The 12,152-nt window shown below is 41.1% G+C and overlaps 1 protein-coding gene across 4 annotated transcripts in view; it reads right to left on the bottom strand.

Moving 5' to 3' along the window:
- Positions 1-868: 868 nt before the first annotated feature.
- ZYG11B (zyg-11 family member B, cell cycle regulator) overlaps positions 869-12,152 on the bottom strand; it is a 110,189-nt gene continuing 98,905 nt past the window's right edge. For all 4 annotated transcript variants that reach the window (XM_074380835.1, XM_039473654.2, XM_074380836.1 and 1 more), the window contains 2 exons: positions 11,480-11,577; positions 869-6,496 (listed from right to left, as the gene is read on the bottom strand). In XM_074380835.1, coding sequence (XP_074236936.1) covers positions 6,306-6,496; positions 11,480-11,577 — 289 coding nt within the window. In that variant the 3' untranslated portion in view covers positions 869-6,305. The remainder of the gene's footprint in view (positions 6,497-11,479; positions 11,578-12,152) is intronic.

The following is a 12,152-nucleotide window of genomic DNA, read 5'->3' as shown; positions in this document are numbered from 1 at the left end:
ATTAAAAAATTAGCTGAGTGTGGTGGCATGGACCACAATCATGCCATTGCACTCTAACCTGAGTGAGAGCATGACCCTGTCTCAAAAAATAAAATAAAAATAAAAACTTCTGCAGTAAAACTAGCCTTTTCAGAAAGCAGTTATTACAAGTGGATCACTAAGGAATCTGAAGTTTGCATTAATATTAACTTTTTTTTTTTTTTTTTTTTTGAGACGGAGTTTCGCTCTTGTTACCCAGGCTGGAGTGCAATGGCGCGATCTCGGCTCACCGCAACCTCCGCCTCCTGGTTTCAGGCAATTCTCCTGTCTCAGCTTCCTGAGTAGCTGGGATTACAGGCACGCGCCACCATGCCCAGCTAATTTTTTGTATTTTTAGTAGAGACGGGGTTTCACCATGTTGACCAGGTTGGTCTCGATCTCTTGACCTTGTGATCCACCCGCCTCGGCCTCCCAAAGTGCTGGGATTACAGGCTTGAGCCACCGCGCCCGGCATCTAATATTAACTTTTTTTTTTTTTTTTTTTTTTGAGACGGAGTTTCGCTCTTGTTACCCAGGCTGGAGTGCAATGGCGCGATCTCGGCTCACCGCAACCTCCACCTCCTGGGTTCAGGCAATTCTCCTGCCTCAGCCTCCTGAGTAGCTGGGATTACAGGCACGCACCACCATGCCCAGCTATTTTTTTTGTATTTTTAGTAGAGACGGAGTTTCACCATGTTGACCAGGATGGTCTCGATCTCTTGACCTTGTGATCCACCCGCCTCGGCCTCCCAAAGTGCTGGGATTACAGGCTTGAGCCACCGCGCCCGGCCTTAATATTAACTTTTAAAGCTGAATGTCTAGAATAAAAGTAGACAAGACACACTTTAAATAAAATTTATAACATTTATTTAGGCAAAAAAAAAAATCCCAAAACAAAAATCTGTACACACAACATTAATATTTAAGTGATGTCCTGATTTAAAATATAGCATGATTCATGTATAGAATACTCCCATTCATCTGGCCATGGTGAGAACAATGCGTTCAGTCCAGATAACTGAGAGTCATTGAAATGTACACACTTTCCAATGCATTTTTCATATCCTTAGAAAGAAATAAAACTGTTCTAGCAGAATTCAAACAAAAGATAACTTTTCTCACACACACAAGTCAGTGAGAATTTGACAGTGGGAATTCTACAAAAGTCAGGGATTTCTTAATTTTTATTGTTGCAGATTATCTCAGAGTATAAAGTTTTTAAGGAAAAAAAATGCTCTCAAGATCCTGCTTTTATTAAAGTGTCTCAGCTTTCATTAGCTAAGTAGCTTCTTCTTTCTAGGCTGCTTAAAATAGGCTTAAAAGAACCCAATTTGAACAGTTTTTTTCCCAAAATAAGTCTAAAATTAAGCACACAATATTAATAAACTAGATTTATGATTTCCCATAAAATATTGATAAATTTGGATTTTTAAAATATCATTAATAGCCATTGTCTAGCTGTAAAGTTAGGCTGTGCTGTCCAAAACAGCTTTACCTCAGAGTAATGAGAAACAGCACTGATCTTTGCAAAATTTACCCCAAAAAATGGGGAGAAAGAGAAAAAAAGGAAGAAAAGTCTCTTAGGCTACCAGTCAGTTACAAAGTATCTTCGGTTAAGATTTGGAAACCAAAGAATGAATAATTTGGAGTGTACCACGTCATGCAAAGTCTATGAAATACTAAATAAGGTAAAACAATTTACTCATTTAAAGCACAATGAGCAAATTTTCTTATCATATGCTGGCTATTCCCATAACTGGACAAAGGTTGGTTTTCCATTATTTAAAAAAATTAAACCATTTATGAGTGAATACTGAAAGTTAAAAACTGTCAATACACAGCAAATGATAAAGACTAAACATCCATTATCCACAAAATCATTTCAAACTGCTACCATGGATTTGAGAGGAAAACCAAAAGTTTGAAAACCTCTCTGGAAGCTGTGTCAAAGTTAGTATACTGAAGTCCTAGCAATGCAAAGTCCCCAAATAAGTAACATACAGATAAACGTAGAAGAGCCCACATCAGCTCAAAGTATCATACTTCCTTTAACTTATGCCTTCAGTTTAATAATATTGTTTATACCACTACTATATGCTGTATAATAACCAAATAATGTAAACATGCCATTGGAGGTCAGGAGAGGGATAGGTTTCACCATAAACAAAGACTGTTAAGTTTGCTTTCCCTGCTACCTCTTTTCAACCTTGGTACTGCTGTACATTGTCCTATGGGGGTAATGCATTTAAAAACATCAAGCTAAATCTGTGGTAAATTAACCTAATTTAGCACATAAAATGTGTTTTCATTAAAATGTGCTCAGAAGAGATAGGAAGATGGCCTGATGTTATGTACATGCATGGCATAATTAAAAACACAGCTAAGACCAGGCACCATGGCTCATGCCTGTAATCCCATCACTTTGGGAAGCTAAGGTGGGAAAATCACTTGAGGCCAGGAGTTCAAGACCAGCCTGGGCAACACAGTGAAAAACCATCTCTCTCTTTCTCTCTTTTAAACATAGCCAGATAAGATGACTGGGGAGAAAACAGGTTAACACAAAAGGTCTCATCTCTAAGGGCAGCTTCCTAAAGCTGGATATGTAGAATTGATGGTTTTAAACATAAAACTTGATTCTTTGGAAGTTTGCAGATAAAATATATCATAAAAGCAAATTCCCATGGAAGTTTGCAAATAAAATACATCATAAAAGCAAATTCCCATGCAGCTTTATTCACTTCCACCATGGGCAATCTACTTAGGCTGACTTGTGCCACTAAAGGCATTACTGTCCTGGGGTGACAAGCAGCAATATCTATAGTAAACTCCTGAAACTGGGGGTCTGATATGCTTTTTAAAAATCCTAAACTAGGCCGGGCGCGGTGGTTCAAGCCTGTAATCCCAGCACTTTGGGAGGCCAAGGCGGGTGGATCACGAGGTCGAAAGATGGAGACCATCCTGGTCAACATGGTGAAACCCAGTCTCTACTGAAAATACAAAAAATTAGCTGGGCATGATGGCACGTGCCTGTAATCCCAGCTACTCAGGAGGCTGAGGCAGGAGAATTGCTTGAACCCAGGAGGCGGAGGTTGCAGTAAGCCGAGATCGCACCATTGCACTCCAGCCTGGGTAACAAGAGTGAAACTCCGTCTCAAAAAAAAAAAAAAAAATCCTAAACTAAGATCAATAGCCATGGAGTCATTGGTTTGAGGGTAAACTAATCCCTCATTGCCACTTGATTTATGTTAATATTCAACTGCAAAAAGAAAAAATTATTTTGTGGAGAATAAAGACCACAGCAAAAATTACTTGATGCAAAAAATAAGACATCTTAATTGTATTTGCTCAAATCTGTTCTTGTTTTACTCAATGATACCAACATGTATCGTTATACTCTATTTTCAAAAAAATTTTCCCCATTATGCCCCAGAACATCATTATGCTCTAAAAAGTCAAATTCTATTTCCTTTAGTAGATTTCCTTAATGTTGCTTGTGGACTGATCTAGTGATATTTTACATCAGTGCCCACCAATAATTTGAACAATGAGTGGTTCAACCCTAGTCTAAATTGTGCTTGAAATAGCACCTCTAAGCCACATTCAAAGGCACCAAGAACAGTTACATTCTAGTCTACAGGTTCAAAAGGGAGGCCTCGTAGGTTCTAACTGTAGATACTGGCCACTTACGACTCATAATTTCAATATATACATCCATTGTATTTTAGCCAGAATCAGGACCATACAGTCAATTCTGTGACTTAATTCTTTTTTTCTTCTTCTTCTTGAGCAGGAGTCTCGCTCTGCTGCCAGGCTGGAGTGCAATGGCGCGATCTTGGCTCACTACAACCTCCACCTCCCAGGTTCAAGTGATTCAGCTGCCTCACCCTCCCGAACAGCTGGGACTACAGGCGTGCACTACCACACCCAGCTAATTTTTAGTCTCTACTAAAAATACAACATGGGGGTTTCACCATGTCGGCCAGGCTGGTCTTGAACTCCTGACTTCAAGTGATTCATTTGGTTGCCCTGGCCTCCCAAAATGATGGGATTACAGGTGAAAGCCACCATGCCCAGCCTTACTTTTAAATATTTTGGATGCTTCATCTATTGTTATTCTGAGTACAGAAGGGATTTACTGTTTTCTGTACACTTTTATCCATTTCTGTAAATAATTTGTAGAGACAAAAACCTAGCATTAGCTTATAAAGGAGGGTATGCACTACTGTCTTAAACAGTATAACACAGAAACTTAAGGCCAAACTTCTTAAATAGGCTTCCCCTTAACTACACTAGATAAAAGACCTGGAAATGGTCAACATATCTAGCAATTTCCAAGCTACCACAGGCCATCTCATTTTCTGAAATTTGTCTTGGACATTAACATTTAGAAAAGGCAAAAAACAAAACCAAAAACACTTTTAAAAGAATTCTCTATTTTCTCTGAAATAAACTTTGTCTGTGAAAACTTATCTTACACCTATAAAAATTCCTTAAGCCAATTAAGTCACCATTAACCCAGTATCTAATATGGTTTTCAGTGACTCTAAATATCTGTTTTCTTTTTTGAGTCAGTCTTGTTCTGTTGTCCAGGCAACCCCACCCCTGACCCACTGAGAAGCTGGGACCACAGGGGTGCACCACCACGCTCAGCTAGAGACAGGGTCTTACTATGTTGCCCAGGCTGGTCTTGAATTTCTGGTCTCAAGTAATCCTCCTGCCTCAGCCTCCCAAAGTGCTGGGATTACAGCATCTGGCCCTAAATACCTACTTTCTTTTAACTCAGTTTTCATTCACATGAAAGAACTCCAAAAAATTCAAGTCTGATGATTATTGTGATAATGGTATAAAATATATTTGTCAAAAAATGTCATCAGTGAACTAACAAACTAGCCCCTTCCTAAATCAAAATGCTTCTGAATAAGCACTATAATGTAAATATTCCATTTTAAATCTTTAATAAAAACATTGGCCATCTATGAAAAAAATGTAGTTATCTGGAATTGTAGATTAACCTTATTCACAAAATAAAAATTTAATTGAAAATTAAGTTTCTTGGTGACTTGCTATCTCCCAAATGCTATTGCTGATCTAAGTGATTCTTTACTGTATCAGCTATCTTAAGGAAAGGTAATTGTCTAAAAAATAATCCATCAAAAATATGTGCTGTTATGTACTGTGAGTAGAATCATTACATTTAACCATTTAAATAGTTTAATTCTTCTCTTTCAGTTTTGGCAGTGAGATGTGGACATCTTTCTCCAACACGAACACATTAAGAAGATACACATATTTTGAAGAAGAGGTTTTAACTTTTCATGGCAAATTTTACTGGTGTCAATTGTATTTTAACTGAGAGGTTAACACCATGTTGTTGTCTCTATTCCACTGAACAAAAATGACTTTGAAAGAGAGGAAAAGAATAGCCAGTTATAACTGGCGATAATTTTTTTAAACCACATTTTCACAATACGACGTGGAGATTTGGACAGTTAGTCTTTAACACAGAATGCTGGAATATTTTATACTGTCGTGCTTGGGAAATATTCCTAGAGAATAACCAGCATTCTGTGCAGGAAGTAGTAGTCCATGCTTCTAGGTATAAATATGGAGAACAAGCTTCTGCTCACTGCCTCAAGAGAGATGGGTTCCCGCAGGATAGCCTGTCTCATTTTAAAACCTATACTATAAAGCAATTCCCAGTTCTTACACTCTGTTCTCCGTTCATAGTTTTTCTTTCTCATATATCTTTCCGCCAGCCATCTAGGCTTCTGCCAGTGATTAGCTTCCACAAGATGATCCACATTCCCCTTCTTTCACACTAAGAAGGACATCTTATAAAAGATACAGAGAGAGAATAAAGGCATTTTGTACAGAAGCAGTATAAAATTTACAATTGAAGCAGTGCCAGAAATCAGGTAAACAGCTTATGTGAAGCTGAAAATTGACTGCAAGGGACTCTGAGATCAGAAAAGTCTGGCCTAAGGGTTCGTGCAAACTTTACCATAAAACTGTAGAATCTCAAGCACAAGGAAGTTCAAACACTGAAAGATGTGGAAAATTTCCTAAAAGGCAATGATAAAGGAAGAGACCCTTCTTGTCTCATAAGTTAAAAATCACAAGATAAATTAGAGACTTTTCACATGGGCAGTACTATACATTATCAATCCCAAACTGATCTTATGACTCTTGTCATAGAAACCCCCAAAACATCACAGAGGGTAAGATATTTCAAATGGACCAATCACAAAAAGGATTCTTGTGATTCAATTATCCAATACTTATGGCTATCAATTTAGTCTGGCTTGGGGCTGTTTATTACAGGGAGGTGGCCTCCCATGACGCACAATGTGTTTTTCTAAACTGTCCAGAATGGCCACAGCAATCTGTTGGACATGGGGATCCGTATGTTCATGATCTTTGATGTTGTATAAATGCTGCAATCCTCCCTCTTCAATCAGCATGCTGCAGTACCTTGAAGCTGGAAAAAAACACAAAAACAAAACAGGAGAAAATAGCTTATCTTAAAACACTTAAAAATTATTCCACACATCCAGTTGCTTAACCATTTAAAAAAACAAAAACAAAATTATTCCACACAAAAAAATGACTTTTAGAAGCCATTTTTAAAGCTGTTTTGTTATTGATCACTAACCTGCTACAGCTTGATAAATTTCTCTATATTGATGTTATGTCTACAGTGCAAGGCCTACACATTCAACCAATAAATAGCTAGCTTGACTGATTTCTCTAACCTTACAACATATATAATCCGTGGTAAAAAATAAAAATAAAAACAATAACAAGTACCTGATATTGACCCAAAATCACAGGAAAGTATTGTTTTTGTTTTGTTTTTGAGACGAAGTTTCGCTCTTGTTACCCAGGCTGGAGTGCAATGGCACGATCTCGGCTCACCACAACCTCCGCCTCCTGGGTTCAGGCAATTCTCCTGCCTCAGCCTCCTGAGTAGCTGGGACTACAGGCACGTGCCACCATGCCCAACTAATTTTTTGTATTTTTAGTAGAGACGGGGTTTCACCATGTTGACCAGGATGGTCTCGATCTCTTGACCTCGTGATGCACCCACCTTGGCCTCCCAAAGTGCTGGGATTACAGGCTTGAGCCACCGCGCCTGGCTGCCTTTTTTTTTTTTAGAGATAGTCTCATTCTGTTGCTCAGGCTGGAGTACAATGGTGTGATCATGGCGCACTGCTGCTTGCTGTGTCGCCCAGGCTCTAGTCCAACGGCACAATTTTAGCTTACTGTAACCTCCATCTCCCGGTTTCAAGCAATTCTCTTCCCTCAGCCTCCTGAGTAGCTGAGCCTATAGGCACCTGCCACCACACCTGGATAGATTTTTGTATTTTTGGTAGAGATGGGGTTTCACCAGGCTGGCCAGGCCAGTCTCAAACTCCTGATCTCAAGTGATCTGCCTGCCTCAGCCTCCCAAAGTGGCTGGGGTTACAGGTGTGAGCCACCACACCCAGTCACATTAAAACATTTTAATATAAATAGAAGTGAATTCCATTTAAATATGAGCAAAATATGTCCATAAGGTAGGAACCTAAACTATCTGAGTTGGAGACAAAATATTCTAACATTCCCCAAATTACAGTGCATTTTAGAGTAAATTCTTTAGGGCTATCATTCTATAGTCAAAATAACACTAATACCTAAAAGTAGTCACAAAAATAAATACTCATATGAAAATGCACTTTTATTTACTTATTACATTTTATTTTCTCCTACTGAGCTGTGAAAGGTTCATTCCTTGAGTCATGAGGAGAGAAGCCTATAGTTTAGAGGCTGGGAATATAATGGGATTGACTGTTAAGAAACTTGGGCCTAGACCGGCGCGGTGGCTCACACCTGTAATCCCAGCACTTTCGGAGGCCGAGGCGGGTGGATCACGAGGTCAAGAGATTGAGACCATCCTGGTCAACATGGTGAAATCCTGTCTCTACTAAAAATACAAAAAATTAGCTGGACATGGTGGCGCATGCCTGTAATCCCAGGTACTCAGGAGGCTGAGGCAGGAGAATTACCTGAACCCAGGAAGGTGGAAGTTGCGGTGAGCGGAGATCACACCATTGTACTCCAGCCTGGGTAACAAGAGCGAAACTCCGTCTCAAAAAAAAAAAAAAAAAAAAGGCGTTCTCAGAACCTGTGGGTACAGTAAAAGGAAAAAGACTTTAGGGCAGAGACAGGTAGAAGAGGCAGTTTTCAATTTATGAGTGAAAAGCTCTGCTTCTGGGTAATCTAGTAGGAAGAGCCAGATAAGATGGGGGTTCAGGTGGGTACAAGGCGGTTTTCTCTGTCACATCCCATTTTTTTTTTTTTTTTTTTTTTGAGATGGAGTCTTGCTCTGTTGCCCAGGCTACAATGCAGTGGTGCAATCTCAGCTCAATGCAACCTCTGCCTCCCAGGTTCAAGCAATTCTGCTTCAGCCTTCTGAGTAGCTGGGATTACAGGTATGTGCCACCATGCCTGGCTAATTTTTTGTATTTTTAGTAGAGACGGAGTTTCTCCATGTTGGCTAGGCTGGTCTCAAACTCCTGACCTCGTGATCCTCCTGCCATAGGCATGAGCCACCGCCCCCGGACTCCAAATTATTCTTCTCTGACACAGAAGAGCTTTTACTGCATTGCCTTTTTATGGTATACACTGAGTTTTCATCAAAGAATATAAAAGATCTCACAAAATGATACTACTTCTGCTATAAAAAACAACTCTAAACATATCGTATAAGGCTCTTTATAGCATGTCCCTTATTAAGGTCCAAGATAAGAAATTTAATTCGTAGTTAACTTCTCACAAAAACTTTACTCTTCCCTCCCCCATCTCCCTTGACAATGATATAGAATGTTTTTCCCCTTTATTACTTGCAGCAGAGCCACAAAAATCCCTATGCATGGCCTGTAAGTCTCCATTTCACTATTTTCCCTGTATCATAGATTTTTTTTTTTTCTTTTTTGAGACAGAGTCTTGCTCCGTCGCCCAGGCTTAGAGTGCAGTGGCTCAGTCTTGGCTCACTGCAACCTCTGCCTCCCAGGTCCAAGTTCAAGCAATTCTCCTGCCTCAGTCTCCCGAGTAGCTGGAATTACAAACATGCGCCACCATGCCCAGCTAATTTTTGTATTTTTAGTAAAGATGGGTTTTTTTTTTTTTTTTGGAGACGGAGTTTCACTCTTGTTACCCAGGCTGGAGTGCAATGGCGCGATCTCGGCTCACTGCAACCTCCGCCTCCTGGGTTCAAGCAATTCTCCTGCCTCAGCCTCCTGAATAGCTGGGATTATAGGCACGTGCCACCATGCCCAGCTAATTTTTTGTATTTTCAGTAGAGACAGGGTTTCACCATGTTGACCAGGATGGTCTCGATCTCTTGACCTCGTGATCCACCCGCCTCGGCCTCCCAAAGTGCTGGGATTACAGGCTTGAGCCACCGCGCCCGGCCTTAGAGATGGGATTTTACCATGTTGGCCAGGTTGGTCTTGAACTCCTGACTTCGTGATCTACCTGCCTTGGCCTCCCAAAGTGCTGGGATTATCAGCGTGAGCCACCACACCTGGATGAATTTCTTTTGTCTTTCTTTTCTTTTTTTGAGATGGAGTTTCGCTCTTGTTACCCAGGCTGGAGTGCAATGACACGATCTTGGCTCACCGCAACCTCCACCTCCTGGGTTCAGGCAATTCTCCTGCCTCAGCCTCCTGAGTAGCTGGGATTACAGGCACACACCACCATGCCCAGCTAATTTTTGTATTTTTTTTTTTTTAGTAGAGACGGGGTTTCACCATGTTGACCAGGATGGTCTCGATCTCTTGACCTTGTGATCCACCCGCCTCAGCCTCCCAATGTGCTGGGATTACAGGCTTGAGCCACCGTGCCCAGCCTATATTTTACTATTAAAGTGGTTATGTGTGATTCTTGTGTCAAACCATTTGTGGAATGAGTTTATATTAATCAATAACTAGGCCAGGCTTGGTGGCTAAGGCCTGTAATGCCAGAACTTTGGGAGGCCAACACAGGCAGACTGCTTGAGCCTAGGAGTTTTAGACCAGCCTGGCTAATATGATGAAACCCCATCTCTACAAAAAAAAAAAAAAAAAAAAAAAGAGCCAGGCATGGTGGCTTGTGCTTGTGGTCCCAGCTACAAGCTGAGGCAGGAGGATCATCTGAGCACAGATGTCGAGGCTGCAGTGAGCTGTTACTTTGTTGCTGTACTCCAGCACCGGTGACAGAGAGAGACCCTGCCTCTAAATAAATAAATAAATAAATAGGAGCTGCATCACAGATTTCAAAGAATAATTTGGAACCTGATTCAAACAATTGCTTCTTCAGAAACCATGGGTGCTGAGAGTGACATCTTGAACAACAGAATTTTCGGCGAATGAGAACTGGGCCTTGGAATGTACCATAAACAGTGTGGATCTACTTAGGACCTTTACTCAACAAATAGACGGCCGGGCGCAGTGGCTCAAGCCTATAATCCCAGCACTTTCGGAGGCCGAGGCGGGTGGATCACGAGGTCAAGAGATCGAGACCATCCTGGTCAACATGGTGAAACCCCATCTCTACTAAAAATACAAAAAATTAGCTGGGCATGGTGGCGTATGCCTGTAATCCCAGCTACTTAGGAGGCTGAGGCAGGAGAATTGCCTGAACCCAGGAGGCGGAGGTTGCGGTGAGCCGAGATCGCGCCATTGCACTCCAGCCTGGGCAACAAGAGCGAAACTCCGCCTCAAAAAAAAAAAAAAAAAAAAAACAAATAGACTCACTGTAGTCTCCTCATCTTTAAATTCCATGAGGTGAGAACAGTGTCTCAGTCACCACTGTCATTAAGTATCTAGTTATACCACGCTCACTCTGAAAGAATACCTTAAGTTTATAACTTAAAATTGCCTTACATTTTAAGTCAGTGTTCTTAAAAATCACTTTTTTTTAAGAGATGGGAGCCAGGCGCGGTGGCTCAAGCCTGTAATCCCAGCACTTTGGGAGGCCAAGGCGGGTGGATCACGAGGTCAAGAGATCGAGACCATCCTGGTCAACATGGTGAAACCCCGTCTGTACTAAAAAAAAATACAAAAAATTAGCTGGGCATCGTGGTGCATGCCTGTTAATCCCAGCTACTCAGGAGGCTAGGCAGGGGAATTGCCTGAACCCAGAAGGCAGAGGTTGCAGTGAGCCGAGATCATGCCATTGCACTCCAGCCTGGGTAACAAGAGCGAAACTCCGTCTCAAAAAAAAAAAAAAAAAAAGAGATGGGGTTTTGCCATGTTGGCCAGGCTGGTCTTGAACTCCTGACCTCAGGTGATCCACCCACCTTGGCCTCCCAAAGTGCTGGGTGTGAGCCACTGCGCCCGGCCAAAAATCACTTTAATACACAATTTAAAAATAGCTTTCCTGGGAAATGAGAATTACGCTTAAAGAAAAAAAAAACTCAGTTCTCTTTTGTGGTACATACGATTCTTGCTGCAGACATGTTGCATGGCCCAGACTGCCCATAGCTGGACTCCCGGTGTTGTGAAACAGCCAAGTAATGGGAAAAATGGATTAAAGGACCTAAAGGTTCAAAAGAAAATAATCAAAGTTACATCCCATACTTAGCATCATTTTCTAAAGCAGAGATTCCTAAACTTTTCATTTTCAAAATTTTATCCTATTATATTTAGACTAATATAAATGAGCTACAGAATATCTTTGTCTTAACCATTTCAGAAAAGACTGCACTCAGACACATCTTGGTACAGAAGATGGAAGGTGATTAGAACATGATACTAAAAGAGAAAATTTTTTTCAAAAGCACTTTTTTAGTCTTAAAGATACACATTTGGCCGGGCGCGGTGGCTCAAGCCTGTAATCCCAGCACTTTGGGAGGCCGAGGCGGGTGGATCACGAGGTCAAGAGATCGAGACCATCCTGGTCAACATGGTGAAACCCTGTCTCTACTAAAAATACAAAAAATCAGCTGGGCATGGTGGCGCGTGCCTATAATCCCAGCTATTCAGGAGGCTGAGGCAGGAGAATTGCCTGAGCCCAGGAGGCGGAGGTTGCGGTGAGCCGAGATCGCGCCATTGTACTCCAGCCTGGGTAACAAGAGCGAAACTCCGTCTCAAAAAAAAAAAAAAAAAAAAAAA

The sequence above is a fragment of the Saimiri boliviensis genome, chromosome 11 (assembly GCF_048565385.1).
Source record: "Saimiri boliviensis isolate mSaiBol1 chromosome 11, mSaiBol1.pri, whole genome shotgun sequence".
Classification (NCBI taxonomy): domain Eukaryota; kingdom Metazoa; phylum Chordata; class Mammalia; order Primates; family Cebidae; genus Saimiri; species Saimiri boliviensis.
Note: the sequence above shows the minus strand (reverse complement) of the source record. Positions and strands in the feature narration are given on the sequence as shown.